This window comes from Astatotilapia calliptera, chromosome 7, assembly GCF_900246225.1.
Source record: "Astatotilapia calliptera chromosome 7, fAstCal1.2, whole genome shotgun sequence".
NCBI lineage: Eukaryota > Metazoa > Chordata > Actinopteri > Cichliformes > Cichlidae > Astatotilapia > Astatotilapia calliptera.
Window position 1 is genome coordinate 23,910,385 of NC_039308.1, and position 27,953 is coordinate 23,938,337.

A 27,953-nucleotide genomic window follows, 5' to 3' on the forward strand; every position below is an offset into this window, starting at 1 on the left:
CTATTTCTTTAGAAGATCTACAAAGTCTGTGGTGCACTTTACCTGGAGCGTACATACTGATGAGCACATTGTCTACAACACTGGTTATTGCACTGAACTGTGTAACATCTTTCTACAAAAGCACATAAGATACAAACCCACATTTAAATGCACACAAAAAGGATGGAGACCGGTGAAATTGTATATTTTTATTGTTTAATTCTTTATCGTTTAAGTCGCATACAGTATAGTCTGTCATTGGTTTCTATGCTGCTAAAGTTTGTGGACGGAACATCTGTGTTTTGTCAACTCTCTGATTGATTTATTGGTTAATGAGTGAGCTGGTTGAACAAGACCTGTGATGGATCTCCTCTGACCCATGCAATGCTCTGTGAACCTTGGAACGGCTGTTTTAAAAATACACAACCATTATGGTCGTATACTGAGTAATAATGCATAAAAGGGTATGTTGGACACATCAGGAGATCTCACAGTTCATATGTAGCTACTGTGCATTAATGACCAAAGTGGATATATGAATAAAATCAGAATATATGTTAAATCAATTGTGGACCGTAACATTTCCAAGTGTAGTAAATGCCAATCACATTTACCAGCCCTGCTCTTCCAGCTCATCCCGCAGTATCATCCAAAGCGTATGCTGTAAACGATAGATGAAGTGTGAAGAATACCACAGTTTTTAAATCACACTGTTTGTTAATTATGTTCAGGAAAAAGTCTCACAGACAGTTTTATGTATCTTAACTCCAGTCCGAGATATCCTTACCGTGTGCTAGTTATGCTGAATCTGCCTCTTAATCGATCCCACGTTGTTGTTTGTTTAGTTTTAAGAGGTGTGCTTCTCCTCATTAAAGTATATAAAAATAGGCATTTACTTTTTAAAAGGTAGATATGGTTATGGTTTTGTTGTTCAGCATTTGATGGCAGCAAGCATAAAGAGCACAGGTAAAAGAAAAAAAAAGGACAGGAGGTGAGACACAGCGAGACTGGGGGTTAATTAGTAAATGTATGATCACTCAGTAAGTTTCTAAAGACTTTTGCAGGTCTAAGATGATGCTTCTTTGTGAGAAACAGAAATAGGGCTTCGATTTGAATCATTAACACTAGCCACAACTCGATAATTGACAATAATAAACCCATGCCCAAACATTTAAAATGTTCTTCTTTTAATGAGCAACGTATCTTTATATCATATCTTAGTCAGCATTGAAGTGCATTGATTAAAAAGTAAGTGCAAGTACAGGTTCTGATGCATTCATTTTTACTAGAGGATTAAATTATTTGCAACGTGGCCCCAAAAAATAGTCATTCTACAGGGGCACTCTGCAAAGGAAAACCATTATAGTTGATGCTGTTTCTAACCTAAAAGATATATGCTGTTTTCCTCATTTCAAGCTTTTAAAGTTATCTCTGAGTGACAGTGTGTAGGAGCGATTTTCATCTGGCTTCTGCTGTCAGCTCACTCCAGTCCGTAAACCGCAGCATTTTTCCTCAATATCACTGCCATGCTCCCTGACTGATTTCTCAGTGGTTTCTCGGTTTCCTTTGAGGAACACAGAGACTGAATCAAGCCAGCAGAAGCACAAAGTCTGTGAGAAGCACTATTTTAGTGCAATAGTTTCACACTTGGTAACTCTGCTACCTAAAACTGGCTACCTCTGCATAGAGATGGAGAAGAGTTCTTATCACAGCCCCATCGATAGGCCTTTTAGTTGTTACTGAGGGAAGCGCCATTATTTTTATGTCACCAGAGCAAGGATAACAACATCTTTTGAGGTAATAAAAAAATAAATAACAGCATGAAGTTATCCATTAAAATGTATTGTCCCCAGTATCTTGGATTCTGTCATCAGAATTTGGATAATACTTATTGAAACCATAAGGCTTTACGATAAATGCAACTTGGCCATATGATGGCAAAAGTCTCCAGTGGAGGCGTTCCCCCTGGACTCTAGCTGCTCTCGGAGGAGGTGGGCGGTGCCGTGGAGGACGACCTCCGCCGGGACACTGACTGTGAGCGCTCAGGGCTGTGTTTGTCATAAGGCTGGAGCTGCACCTCCAGGAAGTCCCTGTGCTGCTGGCTGATGACCTGGCTGATGAGTCCGGGCAAAGCTTGCAAGTTACTCAGTAGAGTCTCCAGCTTCGTCTCCAGCAGGGCAATCCTTTTCTCCATGTCCTCCCCTCTCTCATTCAGGTCTGATACCATGTCATACATGATGTTCTGAGTCTGGAATAGGAGAGATAAAACAAGCTTATTGTTAACATTTTCAAACCGACGTTACTTTTGATGGACCACCAGAAAATTTATTATACATTAAAAAAAATAGGGAAAATGCATTTTCATCACATCAAGATGCACTGATAGTTCTGAAAAGAGAAGAAAGAAAACTGGTTACAAGAGGCTACGAGTGCTAAAGATTCACTGTTCAAACACATCAAAGTCAAAGTAAAGAATGACTTTAAAATAATAAACTGATGTATATCTATTTGTACGTCTGTCTGAAAACAATACTCACATTCTGCCTGCAATTTCAATGTCAGAAATCGTGAATAAACATCAATGGCGCTATGCTGTGTAAAAGTGCAATAAAAGTTCAGCTAATATGATGCTTCCACAGTCTGAGTCAGATCTATAAAGCTCACAGTTTCAGATGTTACAGGCTTTTTTTCACTGTATTGCACAATATTTGCTTGCTAAACCAAGATAGAAGGAAGAAAAAACTCACCATCACATTCAAAGTATTTTAGGATTTCATGTTTCTCTTAAATGACAACAAAAAATGTTCATGACTGAGTGCAGTAATGACTCGGATACACTCAACAGCCACTTTGTTAGGTACACCTGCTCCACTGCTTGTTAATGCAAACTTCTAATCAGCCAGACTGCTTTGAGTTGATAGGATGGCAACGGGAAGTCAAACAACTCCTCGTTACAGCTAAGGTATGCAGAAGAGCATCTCTGAATGAACAACATATTGATGAGCTACAGCAGAAGACCACACTGGGTGCCACTTCTGTCAGCTAAGAACAGGAAACGGAGCTACAATTTACTTGTAATGGTGTGGAGGATATTTTCTTGATACACTTTGGCCACTTAGTACCAAATGAATATTTAAATGCCACAGCCTAACTGAATATTGCTGCGGATCTTGTCCATCTCTTTATGCCCTTTATGGCCACAGTGTGCCCATCTGCTAATGGCTGCTTTCAGCAGGATAGTGCACCATGTCATGCTCCTCAAATCATCAAAATTGTACTCAAACGCCCTCCACAGTCATCACAACCTAATCCAATAGAGCACCTTTGGGATGTAGTGGGATGTGAGATTTCCATTATGTGCAGCCAACACATTTGCAACTGTGTGATGCTGTCATGTCAATATGGATCAAAATCTCTCAGGAGAATGTTTCCAACTTCTTGCTGAATCTATATCCCGAAGACTTAATGCAGTTATGAAGGCAAAAAAGGGTCCACCCTGGTATTAGCAAGGTGCATCTAATAAAGTGTCCAGTGAGTGTATACACCTTACGCCACACACGAGATCAGCCTGTACAGAACCTGCATTATATGACAGGATGGTGATTGCACCAATGCTTCAGTTTATGTGTCAGGCTGCACGCTGTCGTAATACTGCACGGTAAGATGTTCCTGCGCAGGCTTCTTGAGCTGAATCAACAGTTCAGATTTTACAAACTGCTTTATGATACTGCCATTTTATCCATCTTGTCTGCAATGGCTTGTGTCTCACCCAGAGAAACCTTCACCATCCTTCAAAATAAGGTCAGAGGAACATTATTGGGAGCACAGTATCTACCGTAAACTGATCTAGAAGGGTGAATTTTATTTGGACAGTTTACAGGAGCTTTATGTTTTCATGCAGACCAGAGTACATTAGTTTGTGACCTTGAGGAGACAGGAAAGGTGCCTGCTGACTTCACATAATGCTCTTCTGATGCATCAGCCATCTCATAACAGGCTATTAAAAAACAACAACAAGAAAAGAAAAACAAACAAACACACAAACAAACAAACAAACAAACAAAAAAACCTCCATGAAAATTATATAACTACCGTATAACTACTCTTCTCTAAAACGGTTTGGGCTTCCAAAAAAGTCAGCAACAGCCTAAGAAATTCATGTCACATTCCAGATGAGAAGTGGTGGTGAGGCTGCTGGAAGGTGGTCTCTGAGGTACTATTCAGTGCAGGACTAATAACCCCTGGCAGCTTAGAGGCGATGTCATCCATCACTTACCTTGTCCTCTTCTGATTTGAGGCGGGGATGATGGGATAGCTTGTTTATATGAATCAGTGAGGACTAAGGAAGCCATGACACTACTTAACCTGACAACTGTTGTTAGGGTTGTGCTATTAATATCAAATCAATCCAATAAAGGTCTTTTTCCTCTTAGTGTAATTAAGAAATGATTGCATCCAGGCACAGGCCTCCAAGTTTCAAACCGTGAAATGAAAGGAGAACATGCTCAAATAAGGTGGAATGGATGATAGAGAGCAAGAAAACCATTAGTAGATCATTGAGGAATATATGTGATGGAGCAAGAATACAGGTGGTTAATAGACATCCACTTGGGCTGTAATGTAAAACCGCAAATTGACATTATAAACCAATTTCTGTACAAGACGAGGGAAGAAGCGCGAGCAGAGTGGCAGAGATGGTTGTTAAAGCCACTTGAGTGAGCACTTTTGTAATTTAAGGATATGTACTGGAAAAAATGAAAAAGAAAAAAAAATCCTGTGGAAGGAAACTGCATTCAGCCAATGTCACATCGTTTATGTCACGCTGGATGAATAAACAGGGTCTGTATAAGTGACTCTGGAGGAGATAATGAAATAAGGGGATACGTTATGATCTGAGGAATTTCACTGTGCACTGCAGTGGCAATGCATCTTCCAAAAAGATATGTTCAGCTCTATTTAGCTCCGTCTTTCCACCGAGAGCGTGAAAAGACTGAAGCCACACTGCCCTCCTATGGTTGCAGACTCATACAACACTGGCCATAAGCCACCTTACTCAATGTCACGTCGCAGGTTTCCGTGCTGTTTTACAGCATGAGGTGATAGGCAATATTAACTAATACCTTTCATGACATGCTGGCCTGAATCCAGTTTGACTGTGGTGTACTTTTGAATGTCAGAGTGCTCTGCTTTTCTCTCCTCTTTTTCTCTGCCTTTATTTCTGGCTGAATCATCAGATCACAGTGTGTCTCCCTTTCCAGGTTACTGTTTCTGCTGTGTCAGGCTGGCGCACTGCCTGGTCTTTCCCTAAGGTTTGTCGACTTCTGTTTAGTGCATCTGGAGACAAACATCAGAGAATACATAGAGGGAAAAACTGTGCCGGGTTTCTCATTACTCCCATTCAGTAATTTTTTTGTCCCGGGGACAGTGATTTACACTGCAAAATGAAGATGCGTTATTATTTCATACCCCAAGCAAATTGAATTCCAGGTGAGCGCAGTCAACCGCAATCAACACACAGATTGTAAAGCCTGTCTGTTTATTTGACACCTGTAGACTTTGATTTATATTAGAAAACACAACTAATTCAGCCAGTCAGCTAGCATGCATCGGATTCAGCCACACAGAGGGAGGAAACCTACAAAGGCAGCAGTGTACTGTTAGTCTAGCTTACCTTAGCAAGGTCCACTAGTGAGTTTGCTTGGTCATTCAGCTTGCGTTGCTCCATTTTAACACTTCTCAATCTGAACACAAGACCATTCAGAACCCAATAAATTAACGCTATTAGTGTCGATATGTTTTTTCTTTTTCTTTTCTTTTTTGTTCTTGTTGTAAATTTGTGCACACACAAGGCATACACATGAAGAACACTCCCAGGACATGCATGGGATATGTGTAGAGAATGCAGGGTTTGGAGGGGCAGTCTGCTTGGTTGAGCTGCATGCAAGTGGAAAGGAGACCACAGAGAAAGAAAGGGTGGGGGGGAGGAGAGGGAGCTGCCACGGGGGGTGAATGAAATCAGCTCTGCGTCCTACTCAACCAATACACACCACAAGGGAATGGGGGTGGGGGGTCATATCTGGGTACAGTGTAAACAGCATTTATCAAGTCCTACTGTATGTCTTCTTGACATATGAGATTAGAAAACATCAACAGCAAGGGTAAAAAGGTCAGCTGTTGTTCCTGTAAAGTTCCCTTCTGGTTAACTTTTTTCTCTTTACTATTCCCATTTAGTCACTCAGAGAGCCAAAAACATCACACACTGTTTTGTATTAACACAGAGGGTAAAGTTTAACCTTTAAACAGCAGCTATGAGCCTGCTTCCCTTTTGAGACTTTCCAATATTCCCATTAGAACAGAGAAAATCGTGTCATGGTGACAACTTTTTTTTTTCTTTCTTATTTTTTCTTCTCTCTTTTTTTTAAAGTGACAACTTAAAGAATCGTTTTAATTGTTAATTGCGGGCAGGAAATGAAAAGATTTTTCCAGAAACTCTCTTGTGGGCTAAAAAACCATGCAAAACGCTAATTTTTCTATCACCCAAAAATCCTACCTGCAAAGACTGAAAATTGCCTACTTTATAAAATGTGCTTAAATAATTTACAGCTCCTGTTTAATTATGCTACTGAAGCACCATTTTAAACTCTTCTTCTCAGGGGACTTAAAAACAGCAAAATGTGCACTATTGTAGAGTATTAGCCACGTGGCATCAACATATTAAAGAGGGTTTTTTTCCTTCCTCCTGAATCGCTTAAAAATAATAATACACCATTAATACAGTCTGATTCTTAGGTGATGATTGAGGGTCAAATTTTAAGATTGCTAAAGACGAAGAAATTCAAGAGTCTTCGAGGGAGACTGATATTTCATCGAGAAACTCCCAAATGTGCAGCGAAGACCAACAGAGAGTGCCACAGAAGCCACTAAAGAAAACTTCAAGCATAGGGCAAAAATGTCCTGCCACCTTAGCCCCATTATGCTTCATACAAAGAAGACTCTCAGACAAATGCAGAACAAATTTCAAAACATCACTCTTATATTCTTCTAGTTATAATGAAACAAATAAAGAAAAGAGCAGTGGTCTGCTCTAAATTACAGAAGATAATAGGTGTTCGGGGTTACATGGTTTTGTAGTTGACATGAGACCTGTTAGAAATATACATTTCACAATTGGAAGACCAATAGCTGTCAGAGGGCAGGTTGAGGTGAGGGCGAGAAAGCCTGCTGACCTTCTATTTTATATTCAAAGTATGTTTTCCACAATCAGTCACTGCTCATGGGCACTTCCCTTTGTGAACGGGCACTTTATATGCGGTTGGTGTTCATCGGGGGAAAACGGCTATGCTAAGCGTTTCAATCTCAGTTAGTGCTGCTCCACATTTTTTACCCTCTCAAGTTGCTTTATTTGTCATGACCTCCATTAAACTCATGGTGAAAAGAAATGCAAATTATTCTTCAAAGTAATGGATGGGTCTGACGTCTTCTTTTTTTACCCCCCCGTCGCCCTTGTCCCTGCTGACCATTCACACTGTTGGTCACAGTTGCAGCCTCTCGAGCACAAACGGGATTTCTTCAAGGCTTTACCCTGACCTTCCTCTTAGGTCACTTCCCTCTTTGTTCAATTCGCTGATCTCTGAGCTAACAAGCGCTCACTGTCCTGCTTTTTTTTTTGTCCCCACTATGGTTCCTCCTTCAGCCTTGCGCATGGAAAAAGACTTCCTCCCCAAAGGGAGACATTTGATTTCACAGCCGTTATGGCCTAAAACATTCTGCAAGACATTTGGCTAGCACTTGTGTCATACCGTGCCTCTAGCACGAGTCATCCAAAGGACCTCAGTGTTGTTGTGTCTCCAAACTCTTCTTGCATGGCAGCTGCATGTCGTTGCTATTATGCTGTTTACCAGCCATGACAACAACAATGGACTGGCATCTCTGCTACTGTGTCATCCAACAGGGAAATGGAGGAAATGTAGCTGCAAATGTCGTAACAGGCGTAACAATGGTTCCACTTGCCGAAAGATGACCCTGAGCCCTGATCTGTGCGAGCGTGGCCGCTTGGGCGTATCGCATGACTTTTTGGGGTATCACAGAACGTACACGTCTGCAGGCTAATGCCACTCTGGTCGTCATCCTTCGGTAGGTGAAAGCACAGTCGATTGGAGTTTAATCAGTTGCTTTCTGATTAAAGATCAAAAGTCTCATCACATCCATGCAGAAATGGAAAGAAAAACACCCTCCATCATTGATAATTGAAATTCACTTAAACTGCATCTGTGGGTGTGTATACAATGTGCAGCGCATATCTGTTCACTAACAAGGTGCCTGTACCGGTGATTTAAATCAGACAAAGAAAAATGTGATGCTGTGTGTTTCGTCAAACTGACATGCCAACTAAGAAAAACACACTTTTAGCAGGTGTGACTGGGTTGTGTGAAGCAAAGATTTTTGAGGGATGAATTTCACTTATCAAATGAGGGAGTGTAATTTTTTTTTTTTTTGGTAGTTATTGGGTTCAAGGACAAGCTCTCGTTAGCATGCACACAACAGGTCTGTATCTACATGAGAGGCGAAGACTTACTTTCGAGCTCTATTGCATTGTGTCGACACAAACAGGAAAAACAAAAACAAAACAGGAACAAAAAGGAAACATGAAGTAGACAAATGAATTATTACAATATCAGATAAACATAGTCAGATGGCAAACTGTGTTTGCTCACGTCTGGCTGCTGAAACCCTCATCGCTACACTGTCACCTGTGAAGAGCAGCCACCGCTTCTCCTGACTTCCCTCATCTTGAAACCAGTTTGTCATTTTACCCTGCGTGGACCGTTTCTGGTGGTTGCAGCTGTTTTTGTTCTCTGAATCTAATTTAGCCTTTTCTGGTCCTATCAGAAAGACAGTGAATAAAAGCAATCTTCCTGTTAATGCCGGCAAACCAGAAGTGTCTGTTTAACAACAGCTTTTACCCCCCTCAACTAATAAGGATGTGTGAGCAAAGTTTTCTCACTGTCTTACAACTTTGACCAGTAGAGGAAGTCAAAGATTGCTGTAGGCCTATTAAAAGCCTCCACTTGTTAATCCACTTCCTATTCTATATTAATTGCACGCCAGAGTTTGTCTGTCACACCCTGCGATTAGGCTACAGGCCCTACTTAAAACTCTCCCACACGAACCCCGTGAACACTCTGCCTCATAACCGAGACCGAATCTCTCTAACACAAAGAATGTGACCAGGAGATGTTGATACCACGCTGAGTGGTCGTTCTAAGCACACAGAGCAACGTGACTTTTCCCAACTGAATCTGGTTCTTTATAGATTGCACTTTAGCTCTGAGCCATTTCCATTATTAGGCTGTCCAAGAGAACAGGAGGTGGACATGAGAAGCCGTCATCAATGCCGCGAATCACCTGAACCCAACAGCAAGGGCATAATGACTCGAAAAGCAGCAACAATGAGAGAAAGCTATTAAACTGCAAGTCTGGATGCGGGTTGCAGCAGCAGCAGACAGTTTGTGTATATTTGTGTTTCCCTACCTTCCCAATAAACATCCGAATGCCGTTAAAACTTAAATGTGTGTCCAAAAGATTCACGAGCAAAGCAAAGTTGCACACAGTACACCATATATATATATGTGTGTGTGAATAAAACCACAGAAAGCAAAACAAACATACAAACAGAGGACATTTTTACTTGAGTATGAACAATATACCAGCGTATTTGCTATTATTTATTCTAATAAAGCGCCGAGGTGATTGCCAGTTAATGAAAGAAGCCTCAGTGTGGCTGTGCTGGTAAGCACTGTAAGCTGAAGGAAAACAACAGTGAGGTGAGGTTAAAATCAATACTGTTTTGGAGTGAGATAGCACTTTGGGGGTCCTTGGGGACCCACTAAAACACTAGCTGACAGGTGAATGTCTGAGCAAGCGCTAGAGGAGTAGAAACCGAAATGTGTCAGCCCTGAGGTCAGCCTGACATCTGACTCACAGCGAAGAAGACACACAAGAGTCAACCTGACAGCAAAAGGTGGAGAAATCGATATCATACTCCTGTGAATTCTGTAAAACCTGCATATTTTGAGGTAAAATGAACTTTACACAGAGTTTCTTTTTCATGATGCTAGTTTATGCCTTTTAAAAAACGGGTAAATGCTTTACAGGAATCTCCAATGAGTCATTGTGTATATATACATATATAACATTCAAACATCAGCAGAGGAAGTTGTGAAATCAGTCAAGTCAAAGCATGGTTATAAAAATACAAGATCCTCCAAATCTATGAGCACAAAGCTTTGCTACAGGTGTCAAACAATTCAGATTTCAGGTTTGTGTTGCTCTGGTGAATGAAATTGCTGAAGAAAAGTGGCGAGGTCAGGGTTAAGAGCACGGCACCTACTGGTGAATGGCTTGGAGAAATTTTCTCTGGTGCTTCCTGACTCTGGCGTGGTCCATCTTCCTCACCAGTTTAGTGTTCTTGTAGATGAGCCACGTCTCCCTGAGAACGTTCGCAGCTGTGTTTTTCACCTTAGGGTGCAAAAACAAAATTGCTTAAGACTGTAATGAAATAAAGCATCTATGACACCTTGCAGCGCTTTCACTTACTCTTTTGGTTAGCTGGGTGTCCATCATAAAATTGTGAACATGTTTTTCAGCTTTGGTTAATTCCAGTTTCTTTGCCACCACAGCCACCACCAAGGCAGTGCAGCCAGCGCCCTGGGAGCCAGAGAAAATATACAGCGTTCCTTTACTTGTCAATATTTTTCAGTCACGATAAATTAGCAGCAGATCGGCTGCTTTTACATAATTAATAAGAGTCTTTCAATAGTTTCACAAGCTGATAAAAAAACAAAACAAGCATCATAATCTCACCATAATGCCAGTCAGGAGGCAGACTCCTTTCCCACAGTACGTATGTGGGACCATATCCCCATAACCAATGGTAAGAAACGTGATTGAGATCAACCACATGGCTCCAAGAAAGTTGCTGGTTATGTCCTGGTTATCATGGTACCTGTAATGAATAATAAATGTATCAGACTGACACACCTTCATGCACCTGAACAAACTGCTACTTATTTCTTTTTTAAAAAAAAGAGGTTTTAGCGACTGTAATGCCTAAAATCCAACGTTTCAGGACTCTGCAGTTTCATAATCTTTTCTTACAGCTTGTGTTAATCCTTCTATCTTGATGCTCAGACAGAGAGTGAGTATTCTATCTATTTTTAAGCCTTATCTATGTTTCATGCTGAGCAGCGCGGCATAGCATGAGAAAACTGATCCAGGCACCTCTCGCAGGCTCTCACTGTCCATGCAGCGATTATCCATAGCGAGATGGTGAAGACCAGCAGCACAGTGCCGGGGCAGATGGTCATGAGAGTCTTCATCACAAATCGCGTGTTAAAGTTAATCTTGTTGAGTGCACCGATGCTGCGGGACGAGGCATCGGTGAAGAGCTTGCTGTGCAGCAGCATGACGCGAGCGATGAGGTACAGGCGCAGGAACATGGGGATGGACAGGATGATGTCCACATCTGCATCCGTCTTGGATGCCACGTAGGAGTAGGCCAAGCGTGCCGTCCAGGTGAAGGTGTAGTTGCCTGGGATGGGGTGTATGGCGCACACCAGGATCTCCAGGCAGATGAAGAAGATGCGCTCGTATGTCATGGCTATCCTCCAGTCATCAGCTGCATTGTCCACCATAAATAGCTGCAAGGAAAGGGCACCATGAGAGTGATGAAGGGTAGAAAAAGCAATCAAACAAAAGGAAACAGCTGAAATTTTCATCATGTTGACACAGCACACTACAGGAAATCATTAAGCCCATTAAAGAGTAAACAGCAAATCGCCTCAAGCCATTAAATTACATTTTTTTTTAAAAAGAAACTGTGCTCAGAACATTTGAAGGAAGTGTAGCCAAAGAAAACGGAAAAGATTTCATGACAAGGGGAGGATGTTACAAGCTTTCAGATATTTACAGATATATACAACATCTAATGACCTCATCATGGCTTTAATGTCATATCTGTGTTTGTGAGCGCACCACACCAGGTGTGTAAGTTTTAATGCCTTAAGGAACGTTTGTTGCTATTTTTCCCATTTCCTTTAATGCCAAAGGTCTTTGTAACAAAATAAGACTGGGGCCGGGTCATGTTTACCACTGTGTTGCATCACCCCCCCTTTTTAACAACAATCTTAAAGCATTTGAGAACTAAAGCTTTGAAAGTCAAACGTTTCCCCATTTTTGCTTGATGTGGGGTCGCAGCTGCTCAGCTGTTTGACTTCAACACAGACTCACTGTTGCGATGTGTGTAAAACACTGGAAACCTCTGAGAAAGACTTCTGGATGGCAATATGTTCCTCTAAAACCTGCGTATGCCATTCAGCATTAAAGACGCTTTTGAAAATGTGGAAACCTTTGGTTGTTCTGACCACAGCAGAGTTAGTTTCCACCCCAGTCCATCTTAAATGAGCTTGGGTTCAGAGAGGATTTGTGTGTTTATTTTCTTTGATCTGAAAGCAGCTGAAAATGGGACTACTTATAAAAACGACTGCAGTTCTTAAACAGTTAATGCAATACCTTTGTTACAGCCATCGATTTAAATCTGAAAGTCTGCACTTCACCCACATCTCAATTGCTTGATTTAAAATCCACTGTGGCAGTGGACAACTTAACTGTTGGTACAGTAAACGGTTATTTCAGCATCAAATTTAAAAAACAAAATAGTCCAAAGACTTCAGATGTTCACTTATGATTGTAAACCAGTTTTCTTTAAAGTTTTACCTTTTCAACAAAACTGAGACATTTAAAGATTGTCAGGGCAGTATGGACTTTTTAAAGCTACTTTGACGTGAAAACTAAATAATGTAAAAAGAAAAAGAAAGCCAGGAAACGGCAGACTCATCAATGCTGTATAAAACAGCTTCTGCATACAATAAATTATTGAAATTTCTGGAATAAATGACAATCCTTAGTGTAAAGCATCTTAGTGCCTGTAGAATAAATTGTTCTGAAGATGACTGAAAATTTTGACTTCTTCATTAAAATGCATTAAAATAAAATATTATTACATCAGGCAATACATTAGCGGTGTGCAGTAAGCATTTTCAACTTCTAAGCAGTATGCTAATGAGAACATCTGCCACCTCCACATAGCATTAGGTGCTGATCGCCTGGCCACCCTGACCAGAAGGCTGGCTGTCTCACTGGGGACTTCAGTGTGAGTGGATTTCAACACCTCCCATCGCTCTTCTCCACCCCGTCCTCTGTCATATATACGCAGGAGCTTTCTCACATGGTCATTCCTGCTGATGTCCCTTCACTCCTCTTTATCACTTTCTACAGCTATCTTCAACTCGTGTCCTCACACAACTACCAATATCAGCTCCTTCACGGTCTCCACTTCTCACGCTAAAGGTTGTAAACAGGCGATCTCAATTTTATACCTGTTGCTTTGTATTGTGAGGCTTGTAGATAAAAAGCGCTCCAAACTGTATTCCTCTCTCTGACACCTCGCACTGGTATCCCTTCTCTAATGCGCCCGCTCTATCCACTCAATCACATCAAGGTCCTGCGCCTGTACAAGCTGTCACAAGTGGCAGTAGATTTTTCACAAAACATTGTTGTCAGCAAATCCAATCGAGGTTTCCTGGCAGCTTTTTTTTTGCCATGAGAGCAGACGCCTTTATGAAGGGGGAAAAAAGAAAAGGAAAACTGCACTATTACGTGCCGTCCGAAACCTCCCTAATGTACTCGGTAATAAATTATGGGGTGTCCACTGACTTCTCAGGCTTAACTATGATATACAGTACAATGATTTTGCTTACAGCCCTCTGAAACAACATCCTGCACAGTTCTGTTCATCTTTCAGCTCAGAAATGTACAAGAATTATTAAAGTAAGAGGAACATCTTCACAATTTGTCCTATTAATGTGTTATATAATACTGAAGTATTTGTTTGCTTACTCAATGGTAAGAAATGAAAATCAAAAAATAACCCAGATATTTAATGGAAGGATTAGTTTCAGGTTATGTCGTAAGTCACAGAAAATGTATAGTTAAAAAAAAGTCATGATGCTCGCTGCAGAGGTTTTGTGCTGATCTTAATGCGAGAGAACAGCTGAAACACTGCAGTTACTGAGTCGGCAGAGCGTTAGCGAGTTTTTCTCTCTGTGCCATTCAGAGGCACTCGGTGATGCCGCTCTGTAACTTTATGTGGTCTGCAACTATGTCGTTGAGTTTCTATTGTTCATAAATGCACATGTTGCAGGGGCAACATCTCACAAGCAGTCAGGTCATCTTAAACGTGTCAGTGATATAACTCGAGAGGTGGAGCCATCAAAAAACCCTTTTGAGTTCTCGCTTGGCTTGGCTCCCAGTTAAATCTGGAATTGAATTTAAAGTCCTTCTCTTCCCATACATGGTCTTGAATAATCAGGCCCCATTTTATCTTAAACACCTCATATTAATGTATCATCCCAATAAAGCTCCTTACTCTCAGACCACTGGCTCACTTACAGGATAAAAGTAGAACGGGAGGCAGAGCTTTCAGCTTTGAGGGCCCGGTTCTGTGGAACCAGCTCCCAGTTTGGATTCAGGAGACAGAAACCCTCTCTTATTCTAAGATTAGCCTTATAACTTTAATTACTGATGAAGCATATAGTTAGGGATGAATCAGGTGACCCTGAGTGATACCTTAGTTATGCTACAATAGGTCTGGGCTGCTGGTGGATTCCCATGATGCATTAAGTGTATCTTCATCACTCACCTCTTTTAACGTGCTGTTAATGTGTTTATACATCACTCTGCATTTAATCATTAGTTATTATTGATGCCTGGCTCCACAGCATGTCTTTTGTCCTGTCCCCATCCCCCGAACTGGTCACGCCAGATGGCCGCCCCTACCTGAGCCTGATTCTGCTGGAAGTTTCTTGCTATAAAAAGGAAGTTTTTCCTTCCCACTGTTGCCAAGTGCTTGCTCATAGGGGGGTTCTCTGTATTATTGTAGGGTCTTTACCTATAAAGTGCCTTGAGGTGACCGTTGTTGTGATTTGGCAATATATAAATAAAACTGAATTGAACTGAATAGGAGTAAAAAGATTTTAAAGAAAATTAGATGACCATTTTTAGAATAATTCATCATTTGCAGCACATAATATTAGTAAACATTGTATCTGAAGAAATCCCTACACACAAAGGACAACACTGAAAAACAAAACTGACTGGCAAAGAAAAAAACAGGTTACAGAAATGCTGCTGCATCCTCTGCTCGTGTAAGATGGACTGAGGTGAAGTGGAAAGCTGTCTGTGTTCTTATGTATCAAATTTTAAATTCATGCTTGAATTCACGCGCGCTGCTCTAACCAGGCTAAAGAGGAGAGGGACCGTTCGACTTGTTGTCTTGCTGTCAGGAAAGGCCTTATTTATTTGTGTAAGACAATGCCAGAGCCCATTCTGCGCAGAGTACACAGCACGGCTCTGTTGCAAGAGAGTCAGGGTGAAAAACTGGCCTGTCTGCAGTTCAGACCTGTCGCCTATTGAAAACATTGGATTAATAGGCAAAAAAAAAGACAACAAGAAGCAGCAAGAAGCATTTGATTTACAAAACTGCAGCAGCTGGTCTCCTCGATCCCCAAACATTTAAAGAGTGTGTTGTTAGAAACAGAGGAAAACCTGATCCTAACCTTTTTAAAATGTGTAGCTAGCATTAAAAATGTGGGTGTATTTTTCAAAAACAATTATATGCCTCTCTTTTAGCATCTATTACCTTGCCCTCGCACTTTTAATCATTTATATAGGGCTTATATGATTTGCAAATCAGTCTGTCTTAAACTTTATGACAAATCATATGGTCATAATTTTCCGGACACTCTGGAGGCATACATCATGACTCGGCAGTTTGCCAGCTACTCTCCATTTAATTTGGAATTTCTCATTATAGAAGCAAAAAGAAAACTGTCCCACTCCTGAAAGGCTAATGGGATCACTGACCTAGATTGTAATTTTAGCTGTGACATGTTACCTAAAATGGAATCGCTGAAATAGTCATGTTTCTCACATCTTAAATAAAGCTCCCCATTCAAAGCGTTCATCTCAAGGACAAAGCCAGCGCGCAGAAATCAATAAGACTGCGCTACAGACGTGTACGAGTGCTCCACATGCTACAGTTCGACAGCTTCAAAGGGACTCCGAGACTACAGCTTCAGCTGCTTTAATGCAGAAACGGCACACTGCACGCTTATTATAGCTTCTGAGCCAAGAAATGTGCAGGAAATATCAGCTGTCAACAAGCCGGCACAGTACAACACCAGCCAACAACAACAGCAACAAGTCCGTGAATAAATGGTACAACAACCCCACGTAGCCTCTCATTTGTATTTATTCAGAAGCTACAATCAAAGTCCCCCGCCCTCCCCCAAACACAGAAAACACGTGAATTAAATTTTCAGCTGTGGTTGTTCCTATCAAATGAGCGACACTGAGCTCCTTTAACAAACTGACATCTGACAAAGAAGTGTGTAACTCTAACCACAGCTTGTCCTGTTCAGCTTTCCAGCTGAGTGTAATGTAGACATGGAAACACAAGCTGTGTCTCCACTCACACTGTGGTCTCTTACTTACAGAATTAGCTCTCTGAAAGAGGCTAAATCTATTGTTTGTACGCGGCACAAGCGACGTTTTATTTTACATTTTAAACAACAAACCGGTCGTGTCAAAAGCAGTTACAAAGTTTGTTACCTCCAAACAATGTAATTAAACATTTAGCAGGAGCTTGCATAAGGAAAGCCTACTTGGTGAGTAAAAGCAATTATGGTAATGGATGACCTGAAATACAATACTCATGGGGCTTTAACCGCACAGCATGAAATATTTCATACTCGCTGGAAAACCAGCAGTTATGACAGAGAGGCGGAAGAAACTGCATCTATGGATGAAAAATATTCAACTGTGAGGTTTATTTTTTAAAAAAAGAAAAAACTTATGTTAACAGTGTGAAAAACAAAAGCCCTGATGAGAAATAGAAGGTTAATTATTTACAGCACAGATGGTTTAAGTACTATAAAAACAGGCTATAAATATAATAATTTCAGTTACATCATAGTTACATTTTTTAATGTTAAGAATGAAAATATGAAACAATTAATAGAGGTTCAAAAAAACAAATGAGTCCACAAGTAAATCTTGTGGTGATCATTAAATTATTATTACATTTTTTATTTTATTTACATATAGACAATTACATAAATGAAAATTATAACCACAGAGACATGATTATTAAAAATATGTCCAACCTAACATGAGAATAAAATAAAGGCCTTTGACTTGAGAAACATACCTGAAAGTTTATTTTTAAGATAAAGAAGGTAAAAAGAATCTATTTCAAGCGGTAAGAGCGCCGCATCTTAACCTCGTACACAGTGGATCATTAAGATTTGAAGATGAAACAGAGGCACAGCTAGAATAGAAGAAATCATTTTTCTTTTCAAAAAAAATCTTGTGCATAGACTTTCTTTGTCGTGCTCACTGTGTGGAAATATGACATTTAAATACGGTTAATCTTTTGTAAAAGTGGCAGAAACTTTATCAGGTGTCAATTAGCAACCTAGTTGCTAAAATCAACTTGTTTAATCTGCTCAAATGCTACACGTGTATGTTACTTAGCGTACACTTGTTAACCACTTTATTAGGTACATATGTTCAAATGCTCGTTAATGCAAATATTTCATCAGCCAATTGCATGGCTGCAGCTCAGTGCATTTAGGCTTATAGACAGGGTCAAGATGACCTGCTAGAGTCAAAACCGAACGTCAGAATGGGACTGCAAGAAGATCTATGTGACACTGAATGTGGCATTGTTATCGGTGCTAGATGGGTGATGAACAGGCAACAAAAACTCAAACAACTGCTTGTTACAACCAAGTGATGCAGAAGAGCATCTTTGAATGCACAACATGTGAAACCTTGAAGCAGATGTGCTACAGCAGCAGAAGATCACAATGGGTGCCACTCCAGCTGGGAAACTAAGGCTATAATTCGGCTCACCAAAAATGGATAACAGAAGCCTAAAAAAATGTTGTCTGGTGATGGTAGAGCCAGAAATTGGCATAAACAAGTTGAAAGTGTGTATCCATGCTGCCTTGTATCAGCAGTTCAGGTTGCCGAGCATGTACTGGCTTGAGGGATGTTTTTTTGACACACATTGGACCCCTTAGTAACAGCGCCGGTCTACCTGAGTATCTTGGTGACCATGTCCATCCCTCAATGGCCATAGTGCGTGCACCCATCTTCTGATGCCTGCTTCCTACAGGATAAAGCTCCATATCACAAAACTCAAATCATCTCCTGATCATGGTTTCTTGCATATGACAGTGGCCTCATATGACCCACACAGTCACAATCTAATAAAGCACAAAGATGGGAATGTGGAGCTGAAAAATCAGCAGCAGCTGTGTGATGCTGTCATGTCACTATGCTTTAAAATCTCTGAGGAATAATTCCAGCACCTTGTTGAACCTGTACAATGAAGAATTAAAGACGTTCTAAATATAAAGGGGGATCTAACCTGGCATTAGCACCTGGTACCTAATATAGTGGCCAGTGACATTTCTAATTAGCACACAGTACAGCTCAGAGTGATGGGAATGCCATTAAGTCTGTGAGGTTATAAACTAAAGGATCAGGTAAAAAAAAAAGAAGAAGACAAGACCTTAATGGCATTAGATTAAAAGCTAAGGAGTCACTAAATATATTTCAGTACATCCTGGGGGAAAGACAAACATGTGCACTTTATTCAGTGGCAATCCATCCAATAGTTGCCCAGACATATTATTTGAATGTGAACTGTGTGTGGGGTCACACAAGAGATTAGGATTTATCCTTATCTGCTCAGTATGAATGCCTATAATAAAGTTTCATGGTCGTTCCTTTAATAATAAAATGGCTAAAAATTTAGTCACAAAAATAATAGATGAAAAACAGGCCTTTAAATTCTTACAATCTATATTCATCACATGGATATTGAAAGACACGTTTGTTTGTATCTATATATGTGTCCTAACCTTAACTGTGTGCCTTTATTCTAAAACAGCTCTCTCCAAAATCCCCACCTTACCTTAGGAAAAAAAACCTAAAATCAGTTCAAGAGCACAGACGTTAATCCCCTGCAATGTACAACAGAGCCCAGGGAACAGGGCGCCAGCCTGTTTCTAACTCGGGCCAAATCAAAGCATCAGCGGTTTCTCTTTGACATTCATCTTGTTTTCTGATGGACTTAAAATACAGTCTAATCACTCAGAGTGCATGCCCCTTTCCCATCATCGAAAAGGCTTCTTCATGTCAGTCTGAGAGACAGCACAGCCGAATATGTCTTGAGCTCATTCCCTGCCTGCCGATGTCCTGTGTCTGCACTGTGCAGCCCCGGAGGAGCTCACCTGCGCTGCTAGCTGGGTTGGTTACTGGTTTCACTACTCTCAATATAACTAATGGAGTGCAGCTCAATATTTAATCTGTGTAATGTGTAGATGGGAACATATATCTTGTCACTGAGAATGAAATCACTCAATCTCATTAGTGAATTAGGTTGAGAGGTTGAGAGGTTCCAATTAGGCATTAATGCAATGCTTTATTTATGATATCAAAGTGAGCCACTAAGAGGCCAGTTTGCAGAATAAATCTGAAGCTTTCGCAAATTCTGTTTGCTTTCGCTTCCGAGATTAAGTCTCACATTTGCATGTGCAATTTTTCCATTCGAGCAAAGTGAAACATTTCTGAGCCAAAGTAAAAGCTTGTATAAATCTTTCTTTAAAGTGCTGTGGCTGCAGCCAAGTCGCCACACATTAATAATCTACATTCAGCTGCATGTTTGGAGTCACACACACGCACAAAAAGAGCAATTTCATAAATAATCTTCAGGATCCTCAACTCTATGGGTGGTTTGGTATCTGTGCCCTTGAAAGGCGGTACGTTCAGTGAAAACATTGAGGTCACCAGCCAGTGGTGGTTATCTGACTCCAGTCTGGAGTCTCAGGTAGAGGACAGATTTCACTGTGAGAAATTTAGAGCGTCTCCTGCAGTTACACCATATCTCTGACACATACGCAGCACTCAGGGGCAATCTGCAGAGCACAGCCAAGTTTGGCTTTGGCAGAATTTTGCTGGCACAGTTTGGGTGACGCGTTGTTGTTTTATCTTTTCCGCTGAACCGAAAAATGTAATATTGCGCGACTGTGAAACATCAGCGCAGACCCTTATCGCAAAAGTACACATCAAAGACAAAAAAAACCCCAACCCAGCCCCCAAAGCATTTTGCATTAGTTTAAGAGAACTCAGCAGAACTGTCATCACAAGGTAGAGTGACACAGCAGTGGCCTTAACACAACACTTTGATGTGAGAAGAAGAGGGAAACTTGCAAAATGTCAGTTTGTGTTCGCTTAGAAAAACAGAGAGAACTCATCAACCACCTCAGCAGCTTGCAGCTCATATCAGACTCTGACAAGGACAAGTCAAAGTTAGGAAAGAGCTACACACTCAATGCAGCTGTGTTAACTTCCACAACACAGCTGCATTGCCTAACTAAGAAGTCTAAAAATTACTCATCTGGAAATATTAAGGAGACGTATAATGAGATTCATGCTTCCGGCTCTTTATCAAAGCTGGTGTGTAGAGGGAGGAATACATATAATTTTCCTTGTGGACACTAAAAACAAAACAAAAACTAAGGACAAATCTTTTTCTTTTTTTTTAAGCACACTCAGCTCAGTAGGTCACTCCTCACTGCCAATGCAGCACAGCAGTTGTATCCCTAAACAAATGACAGCCTGTGTCCGACCTCTCTCCTGCCTGCTCAGAGTGACCTTTTTTTGAGTTTTCAGTCACTCTGCGCAGAACAAACTCTGTGTTGTGGAAATCAGAGAGCGCAGACTTTACCGAGCTTGACAAGTAAATCAGTTTTAAGGGGCTAGAAGTGGTGGGGAAACCATTTCATCACCCTGACTTATGCCTCTACATCTGACAGGCATCTGTGAGTACACATGGATGTGCATGCATAATCTACTTCACTGCAGGAACAACATTTCCCACATGGCAAAGTGCACTTTAGAAACAGCAATTCATATTGCAACATTGCAAACACATTAGGCTCTCGTAGAGGCGTAAAAATGAAGCGCGGGGATGTGGATGGGGAGGGCGTGTTAAACCTAAGAACATTGCATAAAACCGAATAACACAACAGCTGACAGAGTGCTGATGCAGTAATGCTAAATAAGGATTCAGTCGATGGGTGTGTTTGTGTTTTGGTGGGCGCGGTGGTTTTCAAACTTTTTCTCCAGGGGACGTCATTTGCAGATAGAAAATAAAAATATTTGGGTTGGTGAAGCTCTACATGGGAAATCTATCATTTAAAGCGATTAGTTTCTGAACTCAGGCTCTAATGTCAAATATTTGGAGTAGCCACCCCTCATTTCTTTACATTTTGTTAGGAAAATGGGAAATAGATGCAGAAATTGTCTAAACAAATATAGAAATAGAGCTTGAACTCTTTTAGACAAGCTTTCTCATAATTACTTTTGTCTTCAAGAATAGTTTCCAGGCTTCTTGTTAAAGCGCTGCTTTGGATGCTGACATGGCAGAGCCTCCACTGTGTTTACAAAAGGCTGTAGACACTCTTTGCATCAGACCTGTTGCCACTGAGACTATTTCTGATGAGTCTTCAGTGAACTGTACACGAGTAAACTGGAGTGTCAGATGCATCTTTCAGGTCCTGCGTCAGGTCTTTGTTGGATTTTTTTCCAATTTGTCAAGGACACAACTTCCAGAGCTGTAGAGAGTTTTTTTTAGACCTGCCACTTCTTGTTTTGTCCTCCACTGCCCTGTTTCCTCAAAATTTTAAAGACACGCTCCACAGCATGCTGAGTTATGCCAAGTTTTCGATTAATAGCTCTTTAGGAATCACCTTTTGTTACAAAAATCCTATTTTAAGTCTGCCAAACTGGTTCAGCTAAAGAAACGGGAACAAAGGATGAGCTTTTGTGACAGGCTGCTAGCAACAAAGTGTCTAACAACTCAATTCAATATTCATTCTTTGCTAAGTTGTGTGTTATGTGTAGACACAACACCGGCTGATCCTTGAGTTAGGTGTTTTTTAATACTTGAATGATTCATGCAGTAGGTAAAAATATTCCTCTGAAAATGGGCAATATCCAAAGAAAATCTTTAAAACACCTCCATCCTGGAGAGCTATTGTTCAAGAGCACTTTAAAAAATTACACATCTTGTTCCTTGGAAAGAAAATATGAAGCAATTGTCGTTGGCTTTTGCATTGTAGTGCACATTTACATTGACTTCATTCATGGGAAAATACTGTACTTTTTGCTTTGCTACACTTACTACTTGGCAGCCTTTATGTGAGGTAAACAAAACATGGTCAAAGACAGAATGATTCAACTATCAGAAAGTTAGTTGGCAACTGATTCCTCTTTAGGTTTAGACTATTTGATAAAACACGAGTTTTTAGATGTTACGTTGTTCATTTCTTTGCAGCGAAAGCTTCTACTTCTGATATTTTAGGTAAACTTCCTAATCACATTAATAGATACATAAGAAACACTTTCAGTAGCTTTACTTTCAGCTGAGCTTTTAAAATGATTGACTTTATATGATTTTGTACTTTGTTGTTAATACTTGTATAGCATCTGATAACCTCTTTGCCACTGCCAGATTTCCCTGTGTGAATTTACGAATCACTGAAAATTTACCAGTCAGTCGTCGTATTCTTCCACCTGTTAAAGTAATGTTTCTGACTTTGGAGAAGCTTTTCTCAAAAGACTTTCCAAAACTGCCAGTTAAGCAGATAATCAAGTTAAAAATTAAATGCCAAATTAAAAATCAAGAACCCCCCTCCCCCCCAAAAAATTCTCTTTTTTCAGCTCGTCTGGTGTGACAATTTGCTGGTTTTTGTTTGTATTACATCACTGTCAGTGTTTGCAAGCATTGTACAAAATCTCTGCATTTAATAATGGAAAAAAGGCTAATTCAGCACCAATAAATGACTCCAGATTATTTAGAGATATAGTGAAGACTTAATGATATAAAATCTGAAGTAACATGATGTCACGTAGAAAAATGCGCATTTAAATCCATCCATCTCCATCAATCCTAACTGCAAAGACACTAAAGTCCAGGTGAAACTGGACATACACACTGAACATATCACCAGTGCATCACATGACTAATATCTACACCCAAACCAGTTTAGAATCACCAGTTAACCTAACATGCATGCCTTTGGACATTTGCACTCAGCACAGTGCCTGCAGGTGACCAGGTTCAATCTCAAACCTTCTTGAAGTGAAGTGAATGTGCTAACTGTTGTATCACCCCAATTTAATCATCTATCAAAATATTGGCAATGGTAAAATTTGCATTGGACAAGTTCCTAATGCACCCGACGTAGCACCTCACTGCTAATAAAAAAGTCAACCTTCAATCAGGATTTTCAATTTGGGGCATTACACCTTCATTTAGTCCTGATATTTAAATGTTTAAGGATTCAATCTGGAGTCTGTTTCAGTTTATCTTCCTTAAACAAAAAATAAACCGAAAGAAAACAATCAGTTTGTTTTTTTCACAAGTGTATTGAGTAGCAGGCAGCACACGGACAGAGAAAATCAGAAAGAAAAACACATTTTATCAGCTCTCTCCGGTCTCTCTCTGTTCTGTGTGCTTGTGTGTACTTGCGTTTACCATCAGCAAGGCAGATTCAGAATTAATTCAGCCGTCTACACATGTGCATGTGTACGTTTTTGAAGGCACATATGTCAATCTGCAGGAACCAAAAAAGCCACAACTGGCACAAAAAACAGCAACAATTGACACAAAAGAGCCTCAGGCAAGGAGGGATGGGAGCAGCTGTTGTGGTGGATGTTGAAGTATAACAGTGTGAACTGGATTAAAATAGTGAGACAAAGTCAGTTCCAGGGACTGGTTACTCCCAAAGGGAATGTGATGAATTAGAGGACAGACCTTCTAATCAACTTGTATATTTACAGAGCAGGTCTAGTGAGTAAGACTGCGGTGACTTGATAATGTTTTCTGACTCATCAAAGTGTTCCAGCTTCTACTTCAGTCAGCGTGAATATGTGGCGAATTGCAATAATCAGCTGTGAAGAAACAACTGCCTTAATAAAGTTTTCTAGGTCAACAAAGGAGGAAATGTCTTTTATAGCAAAAAGAGAGCTATGCGGGGTGAAAAATGTTGTGGATATTGACGTGACTGTCAGAGGGGACTTGATCAAAGATGTCTGAGCAGCCTGCCTGTGTGTTAAATATGCATCTGCTGACAATTAAAGGAATGGAAAGAAATCCTTGCTTTAGAGCTAAAATAATCACTTGCGCTCAGGAAACAGCGGTTCCTCAGAGTCATTTTAAGCAGAGAAAAGAGATTTCAACTTCTTGAATCCATGTTTATAATATACAGATGTGTTGCTGTAACATTGCAGCAAGGATATATATACATAAAAGTAGTCTCAGCGTCTCAGCAAACTGGTTTCCTGTGAATGGGAACAATAACCGCGTGGCTGATGCAGGACTAATTTGATACCTCTACCTAAATAGAAACATGCTGTGTACAAAGAATGTCTCTTTACATCAAAACTAAATTGTTACACCGGTCGGCAGCTGCATAAGCAAATGGTGAAAAAAAGCTCTGTTTATGGATTTATTTATTTGCTCTGTATTTTAGCAGAAATATCCAATGGCCAAAAAAAGAGGAAGAAGAAGAAAAAAATGGGTTTGATACTTTCATACCAACGTATGATTTTCTTTCTAATTTATACACAGATCCTGGGAACCATCTGCAGGGGAAATGAAACAGCTTCTGTTGTACGGTGAAATATGATAATGATGCCTTTCTACCATCTCTTATGAAGAAAGGTTTACAATGAGAGATCTCAAGGCAGTGACACATTTTACTGTTGGGCTATTTTAATGACTGATCCTCTCCTGGGGTTTGTAGCTGCTAAATATACCAACAAAGCTGATGAAGATTCTGTTTGCCAGATGCAAGAGGTAAGAAGTGATGTTTTATCAAAGTGTAATGCACTATTTCAACAACAAAATGAGGCTACGTCTTGAGTTTGAGACTATAGACTGGCAACAAAGTGAAGAAATAAGGTCAGATGAAAACAGCTGGATCAGCTTTTACAGTTCAGCTGAAGGCATTTTTAAAATCACCCTCTTGTGCAAAGGTAAGAAACTCCATTAACATGATTAAACATGGCGTTGTTTAGTATTTGAGAAAATGCTTGGGTGGTGTTTCTTTTAAGGTGAAGCTTTTCCCATTTAGGTGAATTTAAAAAGAAAGAGACAGAAACACATCAGGCACATGGAAGCTGTCTGGCATGCAACGGAGGCCCATGCTGCAGGAAGTGAAAATTTGTGGCAAAGACATGAGTACTGAAGCACAGTAATGCAACAATGCTCCGAGGCATGGTCATAAAACTGTCATGTTGGAGTATCTCAGGCTAATAATCATTCATCCACTCAACCCTGCGAGGAGTTCCTTAATCTTCCCAATATCTATAATGAACTGTTAATGCGGCTTCAATAGCTGATGATTAGGCCTACAACAGCACCAGTGCAACAACCTCTCCCATCATTTACACACTCACAGGGCTGCAGAAAGTCTTTGATTCTTTGAAAGAAAGAAAAAAGATGGCAAAGAAACAAACACACCTTTCACATGTTTCACAATGTTCATGCATTAAATGCACAAAATACTTAAATCTGACACTAAATGAGCAGCAATGACTTTAAAATCAACCTGTAACAGTGTAAAAGAAGGGGAAAAGTGTGCAGAAATACAGCAGATTAGACATAAAACTGATAAAACATGCTTTGATTAAAACAAAAAACAAAAAACAACAACAGAGTGCATCAGCATTACCTGTATCTCCCTTGCATGGTAGATGATAATCAGCCCCAGGAGAATGATTGTAGAAAGGCTTATCAGGCATTTTAGAGCTAATGAATATAGGGATTCCTGCAAAAGAGCAAGGACAGTAAAGTCAAAGAAGACACAACAACATGACAGAAGATCTTGTCTTACATGCTGGAGTAACTCCTACTAATGTGCCAAAATAAATAAATAAGTAAGTAAAAACGGCACGATTTAGCTTTTTAGGACACAGTGCAACAAATTCTAACATTGCAGCTTCTTCTCCCATTCATTTTTTTGGAGGTGATGGTGGTGGGGGGTCCCCTTCATGGCTGGACAGCTGTGGGCCTTTTGGCCTGCGTGCCTGGGACCTGCCTGAGAACACTTTATCCTACCACAAGTTGTTTAACGTTAAAAACACTTGTTTCGTGAGTCACATGTCCCCTAAATCAACTCTAGCCTACATGGGACTGCGAGGCACGGACTTTGAGTGGGCTATACGCACCTTTCCATACGCTCCCCATGAGAGTTCAGTCTCTATAACCATAACAACGATCCCAAACATCCCAAAGATTAAAGCATAGTCGCTGAGCCGTTTCCTTTTCTCAAACAAGGCCCTCCTGTGCCCCAGCTTCTCCCCAATGTTCTGGTTCTTCTTTTTACCCGATTTGGCCCCGCTGTGGCTGCAGCCTCCCCCTCCGTCTCCCGATGCGTAAGGCATCAGGGTGCTTGAATTATTCTCCGGCTTGGATACTAAAGTGTCCGACGCATCTGCGGCGGAGATGGGCTGCAAAGGCTGGGACTCGGAATCAAACTCGTGTATGTTTCTGCGGGACGAGCTCAAGTTGCTCAGCGGCCGCATTACGCCGCCGTTGTATCTGCAGCTGCTCATGGCTATTTCATTGTAGGAGTTACTGTCTTTGTGGCTGCTGCCCAGGCTGCCCCGCTGCCTATCGCGGCAATGCTGCTGCTGCTGCTGATGGTGAGGATGATGATGATGATGATGTCTGGATGAACTACCATGACTAGAAGGTGTGAACTCGCAGACACTGTACTGGCAGCCTTGCCTCGAAGACGTTTCCGAAGGTGCCCTTAAAGTTCCCACAGTGGCCGGCGACGTCCCGCGAAAGACGAGGCTTTTTCTCGCATCACAGGTGCAATTATTGCAGGTGCAGCATTGGTCGTGCTGCTTGCCGAGGCGATCCTCGCGTCCGCAGTAGTGCTGGTACTTACAGTGCTGGAGCTGCTGCTCTGGGAAGAAATCGTTCTGCAGCTGTAATGGGGTTTCCATGTCAGTGCTGCTTTTTAAAGCAGCGACCAGGCGCCACAGAGCCCCCGACAAAGGGCGTCACGGTCCTTACGGGAGGACAGAGCTGCTGCATGAATAGATCCATTTCGGCTCCGGTAGATGTGTGAGAGGAGCCTCCGATTGGGCAGAGGGGACCAAAACAACTGTCTCGACGTCATGAAAAGGTTGCAACCACAGGAACTGAAGCCCAGCCTCGTTTCATTCTCATCAATATAAGCGAGTGAATTGTTGCTTCCCCCCACCTGCACTGTCACACCTTTACAAAGACACACAGGGAAAACTTACTCAAGGTGTGTGTGTTTTTTATTTCTCATTATTTCTATTGATTTGTGAAACATCCCTTGATCAGTGCAGCTCTGCTTTGCTGAGACACCGCCACTCCCACAGGTGCATTTTAGCTTTTGCCCCCAACAACACATCAGCACCTCCTATTAAGAAAACCCGGACTGATTTCCAATTTCTTACTTGAGAGGAAACACAAGTAGCTCGCTGTCACCCGTGATTTACAACAAGGTGCTGATTTCATTCAGCTCATTGGCCGTTGAGCGCGTGACGCCTTCGCAAGCAACGGCCCTCTGTCTCCGCAGCCAGATTGATGTGAGCGCTGGTGGCTACCTTATTAATGGAGTGCAAGAGTTATATCACCCCAAGGAAATACAACCAACTGCCCGAGATTGAGCAGCTGTGGCATAAAACAAAGACCGAAACCTAATCATCCAGACATCGCGGCGTAACAGCAGCAG

At 41.0% G+C, this 27,953-nt stretch overlaps 1 protein-coding gene across 2 annotated transcripts; it reads right to left on the reverse strand.

Moving 5' to 3' along the window:
• Nucleotides 1-173: 173 nt before the first annotated feature.
• On the reverse strand, nucleotides 174-27,608 carry kcnn2 (potassium calcium-activated channel subfamily N member 2). Of its 2 annotated transcripts, XM_026173986.1 has the most exons (9): nucleotides 26,407-27,608; nucleotides 25,911-26,006; nucleotides 11,260-11,678; nucleotides 10,843-10,984; nucleotides 10,576-10,686; nucleotides 10,370-10,497; nucleotides 8,555-8,563; nucleotides 5,651-5,720; nucleotides 174-2,227 (listed from the first exon to the last, which is right to left on the reverse strand). In XM_026173986.1, exons 1-9 carry the CDS (start codon nucleotides 27,190-27,192, stop codon nucleotides 1,952-1,954), a joined length of 2,037 nt encoding a protein of 678 aa, XP_026029771.1. In that variant the 5' UTR covers nucleotides 27,193-27,608; the 3' UTR covers nucleotides 174-1,951. The 2 variants fall into 2 exon arrangements, with proteins under 2 accessions (XP_026029771.1, XP_026029772.1); XM_026173987.1 differs by lacking the exons at nucleotides 5,651-5,720; nucleotides 8,555-8,563 and having other exon boundaries at nucleotides 2,126-2,227.
• Between the last annotated feature and the right edge of the window lie 345 nt (nucleotides 27,609-27,953).

Excerpts from the sequence above, each read along its gene's own strand:
- kcnn2 (XM_026173986.1), bottom strand. The coding sequence starts at position 27,192 with ATGGAAACCCCATTACAGCTGCAGAACGATTTCTTCCCAGAGCAGCAG. Across the intron at positions 10,985-11,259 it reads ACAGTGAGAGCCTGCGAGAG|GTACCATGATAACCAGGACA; the intron begins GTGCCTGGATCA and ends TATTCATTACAG. Across the intron at positions 10,498-10,575 it reads ACACCCAGCTAACCAAAAGA|GTGAAAAACACAGCTGCGAA; the intron begins GTAAGTGAAAGC and ends TTGCACCCTAAG.